The 17,869-nt window shown below is 38.9% G+C and overlaps 1 protein-coding gene across 2 annotated transcripts; it reads right to left on the bottom strand.

Annotated features, from left to right (window-relative positions):
- Positions 1-212: 212 nt before the first annotated feature.
- On the bottom strand, positions 213-17,731 carry mmaa (metabolism of cobalamin associated A). 2 transcript variants are annotated; one of them, XM_041786211.1, is made up of 7 exons: positions 17,679-17,731; positions 16,941-17,370; positions 14,938-15,060; positions 12,203-12,373; positions 10,569-10,654; positions 8,710-8,859; positions 213-1,749 (listed from the first exon to the last, which is right to left on the bottom strand). In XM_041786211.1, the coding sequence occupies exons 2-7, from the start codon at positions 17,368-17,370 to the stop codon at positions 1,459-1,461; spliced, it is 1,251 nt and encodes a 416-aa protein (XP_041642145.1). In that variant the 5' UTR covers positions 17,679-17,731; the 3' UTR covers positions 213-1,458. The 2 variants fall into 2 exon arrangements, with proteins under 2 accessions (XP_041642145.1, XP_041642146.1); XM_041786212.1 differs by having other exon boundaries at positions 17,686-17,731.
- Between the last annotated feature and the right edge of the window lie 138 nt (positions 17,732-17,869).

Raw genomic sequence — 17,869 nt, 5'->3', positions numbered from 1 at the left:
CAACTGTACAGCTGACTCATTCAGGGGATGCCTAACAGTGACAGTTCTGGCTCCTGAAATTTCATTACATTTTGACAAATCTCAGGACTAATAACGGTAGAGGTTACATAAATCATCCCTCTTTTCATATCAGGAGTAAACGTGACACGAGGGGAAGGATTATCCAACAGTAGTGATGTTATTCATTAACAAACTTTAGATCCACATCATTCCTTTATTATAATTTTCCACTTAGAAAGAAAAATAGTGAACATGTTTTTACATCCAGTTGCTTTTTAAGGAGACATAAAAAATCTTACCACTTCAACAGAGCAACAAGTGATTATAAAAACAACTTTGAGGTTGATCTTTTAATTAACACTTTTAATAGCTTTTTGTAGAGTGAAATACCAATCAAACAGTACAAATAGTCTTTCTCTGACCACCTTTTACACTGCTTTTGTCAGCATTGAAGCCATGAAAAATAATCATGTGACAAATTAAGCGATGATCACTGTCATGCCTGCCTACAGAAATGGCTAAGGCCCTTAACAGCCTGTTGTTCAGGGATGTGGTTTATTAATGTCAATGCATGAGTTGGGTAACTAATGTTGGTGCTAGCCTCTTGGCAAAAAATCTGCCTCCTTCTGGTGCTGAAAAAATATCTTAGGATGTTATTTTGGGTTCAAAAGTTCCCTAAAAATGGGCCTTAGTGCCTAAGATCATGGCTAGGCAATGAAATCTGACATTACCAGCCAAATGGTTTAGTTCATTTGACCTGCCCACATTGCAACACTGCCACACAATAGAAGAAAATAAAGGAGGATTTACACTTTTATAGGCTAAATTTTTAATAAAGCAAAAATATATAAAATGTCTATTTTTGTTGCTTTGATAAAAATACTGAGAATTTGGGGTTAAAAATAAAATATGGTCAGCTTCATTTTACAGTGGAGCACATTTTTGCCAACTGAAGGGCTCCATATTTTTCCCTTTTATGGGCAGTCTAGGTATTGTGCAAACTATTCTCCAGTAACAAGAGGGCCATTACTGTACTCTGTTTAATAACAACCGTGTTAAAATTTTGGTGAAATTCTGTAGTGTTTGTGTCCACGACAATTCTAGCATCAATTACAGCAAATCATTTGATTTTACTAGTGTTTTATCAAATTTTGGAGTCATGACAACCCTTATTCTCTTGTAGATGTCTCCTAAATCAGCAGCAGACAAGTGTGGACTCTCACTCTTTATCTTCTGATGGATTTTATGCAGAGACTGTAGCTTCTGTAAAGGAGTGACTTCAACTTAAGTCTCATCATGGTCTCTTTTGTGTGAGTAAAGCTCCATCTGACGTTGTCCTGGCTTACTTCAGCACTGTGTGGCCCTGATCAGTCATGCTGCATCCACCCTTGCTCAAAATTCAAGTCCCATTGATCACTATCTTGATTACTTTGATGTTAATGTCTATGGTGATGACTGCTATGATGGTGATGAAGAAAAGGCTTTGAGAAGCAGGTCAGCAGCCAGTCCTGGAGAGATGGCTCCTTTGGTGACTCGCTCCTCCAGGTGTGGCAGAGCGTCTCTGACACTGGGGTGATTCTGGAAATGCTGAAGGACGTTCTCTTGGATCAAACTCCACATCCAAACTTTCTGCTGGGCTCTCCGCCGGCCCTGAAGCTCACCGCTGGCTAACATGGCGTCCCGGTATGACTCCATCTTAGCCCAGACCTCTGGGATCCCCTCGAAGGTGTGTGAAGAGGCACGCACCACCTGAGGAGGGAGTTAGGGGAGGGGTGTGGGATGCAAGTTTGAGTTAAGAGCTTTTTTTCTCTCCCTTTCCTAGCAACAAGGTCGTAGTTCAGCCAGAGGATGTTAAAAAGACACAAAGAACACTGCCTTCCATCTGTTATTCATGATGGGACTTTTTAAAGACTACATGGACCCATGTCTCATATGAAAGATTATGTATGAATTTAAACAGCCTTGTATAAAAAAAATTTACCCTTTGAAATAAATATTGGCAAAAAACATTATAATTGTTCTGATAAATTACATTTGTTGGGACAAGTGTAGATACATTCACGTTCTTACCGTTTTGTGTTATTCGTAAAGTTATTAGTAAAGCCCCATGCAGTTGGACACACATCCATTATTAGGTGTTAAGTTTTCCCTTTTCTGAATGAATTCTTAACATGAATATTCAGCTGAATATTCAACCACATCTTCTGTTAAATCTAGTTTCTTCTTACTTCATATACAAAGCAAAAGCATATGGCTTGCATAATTTTGGGAGTTTATTGAATAAACAAGACCTTCACTAGAGTAATGATAAAAGCTTCTATTATTTGTAGATTTGAGGCCATCAGTGGATCTTAAAGATTGGATCTTAAATGCTGCAGGGCTGTTTTGTTGAAATATTATGATCAGGACAGTACAGTACATCTCCAAATGTAAACATGACTCTACAACTCCCTTTTTGTCAGTGGTCCGAGTAGATTGTGGCTGCTTTTTTGACAGGATCTTGAAATGATCTGAATCACAAGAATTGTAACCTTCTGGCAATGTAGTAAGGCATTAGACTTATACAAAGCTGTTTTGTAAATCATGATAATAAAACACACCGACAGTCAAGGAGTGGACTATAAGACTTTCACAAGGTTTAAATGTAAACCTTACAGTTAACTTCTGTTAAATCTAAGCAGGATTATAATCTCATTTTTGTCAATCTTCAGTGTGGGAAAGTGAGCCTCCCCTGAAAGAAAATAATTCATTTGTTTACCCCGTTCCCATAAAAAATATGATTTAAACAACTATATTTTCAAACATTTATGTTTCATCTTTAGGCATTTTTATTTTAACATAACTGTTATTTTGATATTTTGGTCTGCATGCATTTTTAAACATCCAGCTTTCCCAGATGATGCTCAGTTATTTTGTTTCATTAATGAACTTATTTCCAGTACTACCTCTTCATTAGGCTCTACGCTCTGCAAACTATGAACTATGCTGGATCGCATAACAGCGGACCATCCTCCAACTTCAGCTTTGTCTGGTACTCACTTTTGATCATTGTCAGTGCCAAACGGCACTAAATTTCTCAGTTACCTTAAGTGACTAAAATTCCTTTTACTTTCTTTTACTGTCCTTCTTGTCCCCTGGCTTTGGTCACTAGACCTTAAACCACTGAGCATTATCAGGACCAATTCAAGAAAATCCTAACTTTGAGAGCCAACTATAGTATAGTCTCTACATTAGCTATAAATCTGTCCAATTTCCCCCATGCACAGCAGAAATTAGCAAAGCAAATCACCTTATTCTGGTTTATGGTTCCCCGCCTCCCCTGAAGTCCTGTGTCCCCCATGAGAGGCTCACCTCACACTTTGAAAACCACTGATTTACAGAATAATATTTAATGGAGCTATCTTTTGATTAACAATCCCCACCTATGTGTTTTGAAACCAATTTCAAAGGTGACATAACAAATTTTTCCACCTTTTAACACAGTCTCCTACGGTATAAAGCCATGGTTCTCAACTGGTTGAGCCGCACCATCGACTCTTCGATGAGAAAGTACGACCCAAATTTCTGATAATTATATCAGCCAGCTTTATTTAAAGAAAAATAGTACAGATTGGACCTCAACCAGGACAAAATGTGATAAATCAAAGAAGCAGGACAAAATAAGCATGTTGTTAAAAGACTTTGATAGACTTTGTGGTGCAATTATGTTTCCAGGAACACATTTATAACCCACTGAAAGGGGCTCTGTGACCACTTTTGGGTCCAGGCCCACCAGCTGAAAACCAGTGGTGTGGAGGTAACGCCTGTGCAATGTTTTAGTAAAAATATAAGATGGACCAGCACCAGAGGAGGTGTTTGACCCTGTATAAACCAGCTCCAAACAGACTTTCTCAGTCCGTTTTTGTGTATCTTTAAATACAAGAGAAGTCTTTCTCGCCCTCCCTCCCATGAGGTGTAAAGGCATGACTACGGCTGTGTGCTTTCATGGCTCAGGGTGTATATCTGTAGGTTGAGACACCTTGTGCATGTATTGTAATGGCCCACTGTGATTTCCCAGTAAGCACAGATTTTAAACAGACAATCAGATTTCATGTTTTTAGACATAGACAAACTAACAAAGAACTGGGCTGGCTGATTTCATATTTTGTGGGTCAGTAGATACTCTAGATACCTAAATGTATTTGCAAAAGCACTGACATTGTGATTTTTTTAATGAAATGTTGCCATCAAGCTATTGCTGCCTACAAGTGTAAAAAAACAGAGAACATAACTCTGACAACTTCATTATTAGCATTTATTGTGGTGCATTTTATAAACATATACTGAAAAAACCATCTGACACTGCAAGAGAGAAAGGCATGCTTTTAACAGAGATATAATTCTCAAAGGGTGTTAGCATTTTTTAAACCAATGAAAAAAGCAGCGTTTTAAAGTCTGAGGAGATGCTGTTTATTTCTCTATTCTATGGGTTTTCTGTTGTATGAAAACTTTATTCTACAAACACCTCAGTCCTGTTAGAAGCTGTCATGTCACTTTACAAACAGCAAGTTTTGTCCTCACATAACACCTTGTTCACACAAGTACACCTGGGGATAAATGTCACTTATGTGTTTAGTGAGAGCGGCTGCGTGTCTCTTGTCAGAGTTTGCTACAGAATCAGAAACAAATGATGAAACTCAGGGTAACATTCAAACCAAACACAGACAGGAGAGTGAAAGTGGCTCTGATTTAGAAAACAAAAGAACATTCATTCATGCACACGTTCAGGAGCCGTGAAAACGCTTGTATAAAAGTTAACAGTCTGTTTTTATCACTTCATCACACACTTGTGAATAAAACTGTTAAAAGAGTGTTTGGAGGAGGATAGGGACAACAGAAGACCTCAGTGTTGATGTCAAATAAACCCCACAACAATTTCAATAAACAATCCCCCCTCGACTAAACTGCAATGAAATTACAAGCGTCATTTGGAGATAATTTGACATCAGCTGGCAATCGGCAAAGTGGAATATGAAGGTCTGAAAAATACTGGGGGCCTGTGCTAACAGCTTATTATGAATCCTCTAATTACATGATTAAGTTTATCATTTTACATGAGCTTGATTTGAGTCTAATGCAAAAACAGGAAATCAAACTTTATGAGACTAAATGTTTTGCACATTTACATGTTATTTTTTAAACGGACCACTGGTCACAAGCTCTATTGCCACAACTTGCCCTACTGATGTGTAGCCGTGCTTCTATTTACTTCTATTTGTACCAATTTATAATTTTTTTTTTTTATAATTTGCCTAAATTTGCCTTTTATATAAACTGCTAAGAAGAACACTTGTTTTTCTACATTCAAAGCTGATCCTATAAAGTAGGGGTTCTCAAGTTTTTCAGCACAGGACCCCCAAAATAAAGGTGCCAGAGACCAGGGACCCCTACTGTACCTGAAGGTGGCTGAAGTACAGTTGAACACAGCTGTGAAAATGTAAGAATAGTCATGTGCAGACTTACGTTAAAGGATTTTTTAAAATATTATGTTGATTTCAGCATAAATCTCACCAAATGACAATGTTTTTATTTAACCAATTTCATGCATATATTTTTTATCAAAATGTGTAAAATATACAATTTTGAATCATTTTAAAATATTTGTTTTCTGGAAGGAATCTGGCGACCTCCAAACGGGTCCCAACCCTGGAGTTGAGAACCACAAAATTGCAAAATGCTGTACCTTCGACCATTGGCTTGAGGAGAAAAAAAACCCTAAGACTTTAGAATTAGCATGCATTCACCGGCTGTAGCTACTCCTCATCTGCTCAAAGGCCATGAAAAGCACTCTTAAACTTTGGAGCAAGTACCACTAGTTAAAAACACTAAATTTGTGTTGAAATCTATGTTGAAATTGCTAGAACATAAGTTAATTAGTTTAATTAAGAGCTTACTATTGGTTATTTTATGGTGCATTTAACATTCAATTTTAACTCAAGATCTGCACATCTTACACCACTTCTGCTAAAAGAGATAGTCGTTTTGTCCTTCCACCAAACAGAAGAAAAGTATTGACAGTGACTAGGATCTATCGATTGGAGCTTTGGATTGAAAATATGACTTGTGTATCTGTTTTTCTCTGTTAACTAAAATACTTTTTAAAATAAAGGACAATGTGTTATTTAAAGCATATGTTAAGTATCAAAAACTTTAATAACCAGATTTAAGAAGAACAGTTATTAATGCACACTAGACAAAGTTTGCATGTTTACTTTTAGGACTGCACAATATTATCTGCATTTTATCAGTATCGGCAGATATTAGCTTAGAAAGTGAATAATTGGTATTGGCAGATATGATCATTTCTGCAGATATTTACAAGTGATATTTTGGATAAAAAACCTGCCTATATCAGTTGTAAATATGGGACGTACAAAGAAAAAGTGACCATCAGACCTACATCAGCTAAGGTCTTTTTCTTTATTCATCATCATTCCTGACACTTTAAATTGTGTATTTTTTAATTTCTCTTTATAATTGAATTTTGGCACTCAGTTAACAAAGGTTTCTCCATCTGTTCCATCAAAGTGTTTTCTCCCAAGCCATGTAAATTTAAAGTAACAATGGCAGTGGTTTAAATTGTGTTTTAAGGACTGAAATCTGTGGGGTGCAGATGACCTTGTGGTTGGGTTGCTCCCCATGTACATGGGCAGCCTGGGTTCAAGTCCTACCTGCTGTTCCTTTCCCACTCTTTCATCCCCGTTTCCTACTCTATCTACTGTCCTCCACGATCAATGAGATAAAAAACCCATATATATATATATATTTTAAAAAAGGATTGAAATTTGTTAATTTGTCCATCTTGAAACTTTAAATTATGTATTTTAGGGACTGAAGTTAAAGGTCTAATCTACATTTAAATATCAGTATTGGTATCAGCTAAAACTAATCTGTAAATATTGGTATATCAGATATCAGCAAAAAATCTGATATCATGCATCACTATTTACTTCTAATGTTCATACAAATAAAGTGTACAGTCCCTGTTCTTCTAATTTGATATATAGTGTTTCTGACATCAAAATTGATAAATGATTTCAAATTATGAATTTGTTTTTATTAAGATTTTCAGCAAATTAAAACAATACTGTGGTAATACTGATAACCGTCATATTTTAGGTCATGATAGTTGTGATTTTAACTTTGTTACATCTCTAGTCGAGGACTTAAAAACCAGAGCAGCATTTATGAAAGCTGCATAGATTGAAAAAGATGTTTAAAACATAATCCAGCTGTTTTAAGACCCCGGTGTTTTTCAATTCTTAGCTGTGATTTTTATGCTTCTGCACAAGGAATAGCCGAGGCCAGAGACATTATGATTTTGGGTTGACCCTCCATCTGGGCCATTCTTGTGAACACAATATCTTTAAAATGCTAATTAAAAAATTTCTCTCAACTTTGCATAAATGTCCACTCTGACTCAAGGATAAACTCACTAGAATGTGGAGATCAAAGGCCAGGGTCAATGGGCCTTGTGTTCATCCCTTACAACATTTCTATGAATCAACATTGAACACCTGAGCCCTTTTCTTTACCCACCAATCTACTGTCAATTGTCCTGCAGTGTGTCACATTCAGAGGCAGTAGTTCTAGTTATGTCTGTTTTTTTAGAGTTCCAAAATTAAAAGCATTTAAACTTCAAATCATAGTCCCTGCTCTTGAAATATCACTGGAACATGTCGTATAAACTGCATGTCACAGATGTTTCTCAGAGATGCTTTAAGGCTCCCACACTGCTGATATTTCTTTCAAATTTGAAGATAAAAAATAAACCTGACTTTTTCAACAGGTGACTTCTTTGTCCAAACAAAGACTCTTCCCTAAATAAGCAGCTAGACTGACTAGCTTGTCAGCACTAAACTGGTACAACACAACCAATATAAATCAGTACTGATATCAGTGCATGCCACATTATTAGCCATAAGCCTATGTTTGTCCAAAGGGCCATCACTGGCTGATTTTGTTGTTCAGCTGATGTATTGGTGCATCCCTTGCATTTCTGTCAACCATGTCTGTCTTTTGTTTTAAGGTGAAGTGAGGATGTTAAAAGGCAGAATAATGATGAGATTAAAAAAACAAACAAAAAAAAAACCAGATTAAATGGTGCAGGTCAAACAGACACAAAAAGAAGGTAAGAGGGTGAAGGTAAGAAAGCATTCAGAGAAAAGCAGCCTTTTAGCTTTTATGTCGAGTGTGCAGGCTTCTTATCAGAGAAATGCATGACACAGCAGCTGAATATTCAGAGCAGCAGGAGCAGGGAGTGGGGATCGTAGAGGGGTGGGGACTGGATGAGTGAGGTGGTGGGGGGTGTTTCCTGGCAGCTTGCCCAGTGGGCAGATGCTGCATTGGGCTGGGAAAACAAAGGGACAAGGCCAGGCATGCAGGCGGGTGAGCTGGGACATGCAGGGAGGGCTGAGACACTGCAGTACTGAAACCATGATGCTATGACATCATCACCATCATCATCACCATTGCCATCCTCCCTCTGTCTGGGTCAGCTGACCTCTCAGTGGGAATGCTTGTTGGGTCAACGCAGCAGTACTACTTCTGCTGCGGCTGCCCAGTAGGTCAGATGTTTAACACTTGTCAATTAAACAGTTTTTAATGCTTAAACACGCTGGTGTTGGATCCCTGACACTACACTGCCCACACAAACACACACACACCCACCTTAGGGTTCCAGGACTTGGACTGTCTCCTGAGCAGCTTGAGAGCGCTGGTGTATTCGGCCTGGATCCTCCTGGCCGGCACCACCAGGTCTCCATCCGACTTTGTAACCACCACCAAGTCGGCCCTCTCGATGATGCCCCTCTTGATACCCTGGACAGAGATTTTAGCATTAAAGTAGGGGGTCATTAACTTCTCTAAAAGCTGTAAATAAATCTGATGTCTAGACTGCTAATCTGCTGAGAGATCTGTGGGCAGAGATTGATGGATGGAGTGTGTATGGTGGGCAGCCAGTTTCCTTGACAAGACACATAAAATTTGACGTGGTGCTTATAATCTATTTCTCACTGATGCCAACTTTTAAAAGCAGTGTTTCCCACAGAAATAGACTATACTTAGGCAGTGGGGGTGGCAGAAGGGGTCATCCCACCCTCCTCATTTTGAAGGTTTATATTTTGTGTATTTATGCTCTTTTGACAGTTTTCATCAGCAGTAAATTGTATAAAGATGCTCAAAAATTCATCTCCGGAATGGTGGATTTTTTTTCTGAAAAAAGGCCAGTAAATATACTTGGGTGGTTTTTAAATATATCTGGGTGACCCACCAAAGTATCATCTATCTATGGGAAATGCTAAAACAACCCAAAACAAAGGAAACGGATCAGTTTATGTGGGATATTTTCACTTAAAAGTGTCTCCTCTTCAGCTTCAGCTAAGGTGTCTGTACAATTTATTCTATTAAATGTAAAAAGTCACTGCCTCTCTTCCTGGCTTTCATTATGCTGTCCTTGCAGAAAAGAACAGCTACTGAGCATCATCCTTTTCTATGGGGTCATCAGCATTCTTTAATTAACCAAAGTGCAGTTTTAGGGAAGAGGACAATAATGGACAGTAATTTCCACATACACCAGCCGCGCCACGCTCTGCATTGTCACAGTTTTGCTCCAACCAAAGGCAAGTGACCTCGCAACAGGGCAAAGACCAAGAGGAAACTACAAGTTCACATAGGAATAGTGTGTTAACAGTGGATTAGTTTGCCTTTTTGGGGTTGATCATTTCTACATGATTCCATGATTTTATTGCTTCTGCAATGGGTGAGTACATTATGAAGTTGAAAGGTTTATGTTTGTTACAAGGAGTTCAAGTATCTCGGGGTCCTGTTCATGAGTGAGGGTAGAATGGACTGTGAGACTGACAGGCAGATCGGTGAAGCATCAGCTGTTTTGCAGGCGCTGTATCGTACCGTTGTGGTGAAGAGGGAGCTGAGCCAGAAGGTAAAAGCTTTCCATTTACTGCTCAAGCTATGTTCCAACCCTCACCCATGGTCATGAGCTATGGGTAATGACCGAAAGAATAAGACTGTGGGTTCAAACGGTTGAACTGAGATTCCTTTAGGAGGGTGGCTGAGCTCAGCCTTAGGGACAAGGAAATAAAAACAGAGACAAAATATCCTTAGTTTTAGTCTTTGACACACCCATACAGACTGGAACCTCCACCCAAGCCTGGGGTCTGTAAAATTGCCTGACTTGATTGGTTAAGACTTCACACAGTGGTATGAAGGGTTCTAAAACCAAAATATGGTTTCAATCCATAAAATCCTTCACCCAAATCTTACAAAGTTACCTTAGGTTTTTATTATGTAAAGTTCAAATGTTGCAGACTTACAAGCCACACGTTAGACAACATTCACTGAGGAAAAAAAAAATCATATTCTGTTTTAACTATCAAAAAAAATTTAACAACCAGGCAGCTTACACTGGAGCACTATCTAACTTGGCACATCTGGCCTGTGCAGCTCTTTACACTGGGCACATCCTCTGACACTGTGAGGAGTGTTTTTTTCAGCTTGTGCTTTCCACTAACCTGAAGTTCATCGCCCCCTGCTGGTGGGATCAACAGCACAAACATGTCAACCATGTCAGCCACTGCAAACTCCGACTGGCCCACACCTGTGAATTAAAAGACAGATTTAACTGTCACCACTGGCCAGCAATATGATGGAATATAATTCCAGCTCTTACGGCAACCTAGTAAATTGATCAGTTTCTCGAATTTAAGACTAAAGGGAAGTTAAATAAACTCAAAGCTACTTATAAAAACAACAGAAATCAAAGCTTGAGTAAAAATGAAAAACAGGTCAAGAAGTGCTCAGAACTTCTGAATAATCATGAGCTTCCAGGAACTTCAGATTCGTCACAGTGAATAAATTCTAGCAAGAGAGGTGCAAAGAAGGTGTCTGATGACTAAGGCCAGCTAGCAAACCTCAACACTTTATCAAATGGTGTCATTAGCACTACGCATAAATTCTGAGTTATAAGAAATACAGTACAACAATTTTGTATTTTGGTAATATGTTCTTCCTGTACAATAAAAATGCTTTTTTTCACTTCTGCAGTTTGTCATTTGGTACAGTTAGAGCAAGTCTAGAAAAATTAATGATTGTATAGTGTCATATGGATGAGGGAACTAAATAAGCGATTATTAATTCATGTGTTAGGAGTGATAGGCAACATCCGGTTCATCTTCTTTTTCGTAAACTGTTCAGGACTGGTTTTCATGCTGGAAATAAACAATGAGTTTAACTAGTGTTGAAACCTCACTTGGTTGTCAAATAGTCTTGAATGCACCATGCCTGAGGTGCAGGTGAAGCGGTTGCCATGCCATATGTCAAATGACATAAGACACAGGTAGATGGCTGCCTCTGAGATGATGACAGAAGGCCAACACACAAGTGACTAGACTTGACAGCTGACCAAAACCACAAACTTGAATGAACCTTGTCATTACTTTTATGTTAGACCTGACAAAGCAAAGCGGAGATCCAGTGAGGCCTGGGCTCCTGAATCACAACAATGCCTTGCAGAAACAAGGCCTAAGGTTCAGCTGACCAGCATCCAGGTGAACTTGCCAAGCTTGTGATTCTGTTCATTAAAACCAGTCCTTTCTTTCTTTCTAGTGTCAATCTCTTTTCTTTGATTTACACAACATGTTATGGCTAGTAGGTTGCTTCTTTATTTATTTATGTATCCATTTATGTGCCTGGGCTTACCTCATAAAATATGGGTGGCAAATCATTTAGCATCATTTAGTGTTCTTATCTGTTGCTGTATTTTTTTGGTATATGTACTTTCTACGACCATTTATGGTTGGTTGCTTTTTACATGTTCAAAATAAACATTTCAACTCAATTAAAAGTTCAGAAACACTTGTGAAGATTGACAATGTTGTGAGGTTGAGCATAACTTTACACAAACGAAGCATATTGAACATTCTTAACAATATGCAAAACCCTTGTGATGAACACCTACACTGAGGCTCAAAAGACGTAAATCACAGGAAGAAAATGGCATGTTTATGAGTAACAAATGAAGGAGTCTGCTCACAGGATGAAACCAAGAGTGCATGACTTTAAAATAAGTCTGTGGAAAAAAACTACAATACTTCTCTGGAATTTTAAATAATTTATGGATTCAAAACTGAAAATCTCAATGTCTTACCTACTGTCTCTACAAGGACAATATTATATCCTGCACCCTCACAGAGAACAATGGCCTCGTTAGTGGTCCTGGTGACTCCACCAAGTGTTCCTGAGGTAGGCGATGGTCTGATAAAAGCATTCATGTCCCTGGAGAGCTCAGTCATTCGCGTTTTATCACCCATCAGAGACCCTGTAACAGGAGGAATGAATCTATTTGGAGCAATAACATTCATCAGTGAAGCAGTGCTGCTGTTAAGGTACAAATGTTAGAGCTGTATCCAAATTAATGCAACCAGTACACAAGCAGAATTTATTTACTATTTTTCAAAATAGCTAAAACACAACATCCCATTCTCTGAACCACATGGTCAGTTGACTAAACCAATTTATTGAACTAATTACCATTTCAGCAAAACCTTAAGCAGTTATACTTGGTTCAACACAATTTGTAGTTCCCAATTTCTTTTTTTCAAAAATTGTTAAATAAATTCTCTCACTGCAACACATTTAGCATTGTGATGCACTAATGACGCTAAATGGTCACTATAGATAGCAGAGGTTAAAGCTTGCGTATGTAACATTCGATGAGAGCCGTGTAGAATCAACTCTACTCCCCCTCCCTTTCTGTTCTTCTCCCTGTTTGAGCTCTGTAGCTCCGCCCCTCTTCTCACATACCTCCTTGCGGATGTGCATGTCCACTGAATTGAATACTGATGGTGGCAAAGCTCTCTTGGAGTGATTTTGCTCCGCTTTTCCACTGAAATCAATGGCCGGATTACAGGCAAGAAAACACTTTGTCTCAGCATGAACAAATTCTACATAGGACCGAACACAGCTGGTAACTCCACCATTGAATCAACTTCTCACTGAGCTGAGAGGCAGAAGCGCACCTACTACAGCGGCCAAAAGGAACGCTCCATCTGGCTGAGCCGTGATTGGCTGCGAGTGCTAGCCTCCTCATTGGCTGGAGCATCGTCCCTTGCTGGTTTTCTTCAAGTGAGAGTGCGACGCGAGGAGGCGTTGCAGAAGTGTGTTATTCTGTTAGATGGCTTTAATAACAAGACCCTGACGGGTTGTGCTGTTTTTGTGGGCATACGATACTAAAAGTAAATTGCTTACTACAGCTTTAAACAGTCTCGTCCCAGGACTCTTTCTGAGAGTCTCAGGAAGAGGAGTTTGTGAGCAGTGGCAGACTACGAGGACGTGGAAAACCAAGACTAGGAACAAATTTCAGATTACTTTTAAGTCACAGTGATAGACCAAGTTCTTACTCATGGAATGACAAGGAGAGAAGTCACATGGAAAATAATAACAATCATGCTATGCAATATGTAAACTATTACTGGGTTCTGATTATTTCTGTTTTGGGAAAAAAAAATGAGAAGGAAGACTCTCGGACACTTTCATCCACTCTTGCAATTCTAATTGCTTCACAGGATTTTTAAAACCAAGGCCTTCATAATGTTGATTCAGAAAAAGAATCAACATGGGGAAGGTCTGAGTAACGCAGCATTGTGAAGTATTACAGTAAATCTTTGAACTGCAGGAGCAGACATAAGCGTGTGGGAGTCCTTTTGTGCATTGATTGTTGACAAGTCTCCAATGCACTTGTCCAGTTATGCAGTCAAGTTTTTCTTTCTTTTAATATTTCTTTTGGAACAATTCACTGCATTTTCAGTAAATATATCATTTATTGTAATGAGCTTCACTTACTTATTGACTTGCTACTGTCACGGAAAAAAAACAAAGATTTCTTGTAGTGATCCTTGACCTCTTTGTTTTCTATTTTGTGATGAAGTGTGTAATGACTGCTCAGCAGTGTTTTAATTTTCACTATTGTGTGGAAAAAAGTGTTTGATTCCAAGCACAGATATGATAGTTTGGATGTGACTGTTTGATTTTGCTAGCATAATCAGAGGTTTCATGAATGTAGTTTAAAAACAGAGTTTTGTGTTCACAATTTAGAGAAAAGGGAGGAGGGTTTCAAAGGTCACATATTTTACCCCTTTAAGACAAGTTTATATTGGTCTTAGAGGTCCACAAAACATGCCTGTGATGTTCCTTTCTGAAAAAACACTCCAGTATTGGATTTTTTTTTAACTGTCAAAATCAACACTGCTCACAACAGTCCTTGCAGACTGAGAGCTCAGCTACTGTACTGTAAGCAAGAAGGTGCACAAACTCCATATGACGAAAACAGATGATGCCAAACAAGCTACCCAGCTGTAGAAACTGCACACTGTGGACTTTTTTTCTAAAAAAATCCTCTGTTTCAGCCTAGCTTAGAATGAGCTGTTTCTGTGTCTGTGGCTTTAAATATTAATGAGCTGTCTGACTCCACCACTGACTTCACCCCTTCAGGAAATAGATGTGCTTAATGGATGTGGCTCTCCTGATCCTCCTTTTAGCTGCAAGCTGAGAGGAGTATCAGGAGAGGATGGCGGAAGCTGGGGGCGGTGCTAACTACCCACATGACATCATGAGGGGAAAATCTGAGAATGGCTCATTTCAGCACACATTTTCTGAAAGGTGGGGGATTGTAGACAGGCTGGGGTCACATTTTTGCTAGAGCAGCCTGAAAAAGTGTATTTTGCATTATATGTGACCTTTAAGACATATCTCTTAGCAGTTGTGAAAAACTGTAAATAAAAAAAAAAAAGATCTTTAAACAACATATTCAATATAACATAAATCAATTTAACACCATAAGTAATGAATAACTATCAGTAGTTTATGATGATGATCTGATGCTACCTCCTGTTGTGCAGGAAGACGGGTCAACAGCAAGCACTGAAACTTTATGTCCACGTCCTGTCAACATTTTCCCCACCACCTCAATAAAGGAGGACTTCCCTGCTCCTGGGGGACCTGACAGTCCTGCAAAACCATCAAAGTGATCACATTAGAAACAAATTAAACTTAACAAACAGGCTTTAACAGAGAACAAGACAGTCAGAACAACAGTCTGATTTACTACAACGTCAACTCTATCAATAAATCTTGATTTGAACAGTGCCAATTCAGAGCAAAATATTTATATATATATACTAACAATAAGAGAAGTTGTAGACCATGCTTTTTATCAGGTTATTAACAGATACCCAATATTAAGCCACTGGGCAAAATTTAGCAAGTTACAAAGTAAAGTAACAGTTGTGAGGGAAAATCGTGAGACTGTTTTACAAGATTGGAAATGAACTATTTCATCTACCTGCCACTTTGGCTGACAGATTAAAAAATCTACCAGCCACTGACATTTTTACCTGCCACCTTATTTTAACAAGCAGTATAATGAGATGAGGCGGAGTACAAAAATCAAAAACTTAAGCATTCAAGATTGGGTTTTTAATAAAGGGAAATGCTACAACTATTTAAGAAAATATTGGCATGCACTTTGAGTTGTAAATGTTATTTTGAGGCTAGTTTGAGTCTCCATCGCAGCCAGGTCATAAAAATTCAGACTTAACTGCAATTAAGCCTCAACTGAGATGCAAGTTAATCAGTTTGTTGTTATAAGCTCATAGTAGAAGAGTTATTACAATTATTAACTTTATGCAGGAAAGTGTGTGCACTGAGTGTTGTCTTCTTTTAAACCATGTTTGTCCTATACTCAACTGTGCATATGTCCATGTGACCTACGGGGCCGCTGGAAATTTATGTAGCATTTTCATGCATTATGAGTGTCAGAGTTGCAATATGTTGCGCACAATTCCTGCAATCTCACGCAAAAATTCAGGCCTTTTTTAATTCTCTTGGACTACTGTTGAGTGAGACAAGACCTTTAGCAGGTAGACCAGGTGCAGCACTACTTATTTTATACTGAGTCAAATCATCCCAGCACACAGCTGACTGTAAACATTTGACAGCGGTTCCTGCACAGGGACGAGGAGGCGGGGATCTTTATTCAGTTAGTTATAAGATCTGCTCAGATCTGATCATAAAGTCGGTTAAAACAACCAGAAAACTGGAACTCAAGTTATGGCATTTACTGTTACAGAATCAGTCTATTATGTTACTTTAATTTACCTGTCCTGATGGCAGCTGAAGCTGAGCAAATTCACCAGATACTGCTTTAAAATACCCGCATTTGGCTGGTGCTAGTTTACCACCCTGCTGTTTTACATTTGCAGTATTCTAGACAGATTTGATTGTATAGGTGTACATAACAAAGCAACCAAGGAGTGTATAGTTAATGCACAGCAAGGTTGTCAAAATTGCTCAACATTTTTGCTGCTTTGTGTTTAAGTGACACACTCTCTGTAAGCTTATTTTTTCAAAAGGCACCAAATCAATGCTAACACTTTAAAAATCCTAATTTCATTATACAGGTTCTTTGGAGAGGAATGAATCCATCCAAAACTGCAGGCCACCTTTGGCACACTGGCTAAATTACAAACAAATACAAAAATAACAAATACATTAGCAGCTTTTCAGTAATAAAATGCCACCAATGTATCTACAATTGACATAATATTTATTCTTCTTCATTGCCATTTTTCTTTCTCAACATATAAAGTATAATATAGGTGCTTTATGGTTTTCTGTTGCTGTGTTATCAAAACAAGTATCAGTATTGTAGGATTTTTATGACACTGTATCAAAGTTTACAGTTTTGCTGATGTAACAACCCTAGAGTAGTCTCCTTCCCCTAAAGGTTATCATGTTGAGACACTAACATATATACTCTTGGAGTTGTCCTCAGAAATGTCCAGCAAAATACAAAAAAATCAGCAACTAAAACTCAAACTCAAACGTACCTACTCTGAAGGCCACCGGCTTCCCTCCATTCCGACTCTCCTGCTCCCTCCTGTAGGCCAGCACCCTCTGCAGCAGCACCTGAGCCAGCTCCTTCTTCCTTGGGTGCTGGGTCTCAACCAAAGTAATGGACTCAGCCAGAGACGCCCGCTGTTCTCCAATCAGCCCTTCATACAGTTTATTCAACAGTCTCTGTTCGGGCCCACTCAGGTCCTGTATGTGCTGCCTGAGGGCTGTGCTCATACCACTCCTGTGTTGGTAGCTGTGACCCGGGAGACAGCCCTGGTAGCAAGGGTGCAACCCACTGAGGACCACTCTGTGGAGACAGCATGTCCTGGTGACTGAAGGGACAGAAAATGAGGGGGGAAGGGAAGAGCTGCGGTGGAGGAGAGAGAAGCCCAATCTTCGCATTTTATGGCAAATTTGGGGCATCTATGAGAGGCAGAAAGAACAGTAAGTGGTGTTTTTGAACGATATTAAATTATGGCGTTCAGCTCGGGTTCTGCATCTTGGCGTTTAATGTGCTTAAAAAGTATTGATAGCTAACTGAGACACGACTTCATAACTTCAGCAACGAAGCTAACAGTAACCAACAGTTCGCTTTCTTAACGGTTATCAGTCAATGGATATTGACGTTACGTCACTTGCCCGTATTCTCATCCTAAATACAATTTCAAAAATGACAGATAAACACTTGATTTGAATTGTCTATATAAATGAAAATGTCAATTGACGCTGACCTCGTACCCGGTGCTTGGAGATGTGACAGGTTACATATCAACGGTTGGTCGAGTTATACTCTTCCTGTTTCCGGTGACGTACATACGGTAACGCCCATAGCCTGGGCCGCATGGGTTTCCTTGTAGATGTTGCGTCACGCGGGCGCCATATGCAAGAGGTAGAGGTGAACGGTGAAATGCTCATAACTCAC

This window comes from Cheilinus undulatus, linkage group 4 (genome assembly GCF_018320785.1).
Source record: "Cheilinus undulatus linkage group 4, ASM1832078v1, whole genome shotgun sequence".
NCBI classification, from domain to species: domain Eukaryota; kingdom Metazoa; phylum Chordata; class Actinopteri; order Labriformes; family Labridae; genus Cheilinus; species Cheilinus undulatus.
The sequence above is the reverse complement of the archived record's forward strand: the minus strand, read 5'-3'. Positions and strand labels throughout refer to the sequence as shown.

Bases quoted from the DNA above. Each gene is read 5' to 3' on its own strand.
- mmaa (XM_041786211.1), bottom strand. From the start codon at position 17,370: ATGCCCCAAATTTGCCATAAAATGCGAAGATTGGGCTTCTCTCTCCTC. The intron at 15,061-16,940 runs GTACGTTTGAGT...ATGGTTTTGCAG, and splicing joins GCCGGTGGCCTTCAGAGTAG to GACTGTCAGGTCCCCCAGGA. The intron at 12,374-14,937 runs GTAGCATCAGAT...CTCCTGTTACAG, and splicing joins GTCTTCCTGCACAACAGGAG to GGTCTCTGATGGGTGATAAA.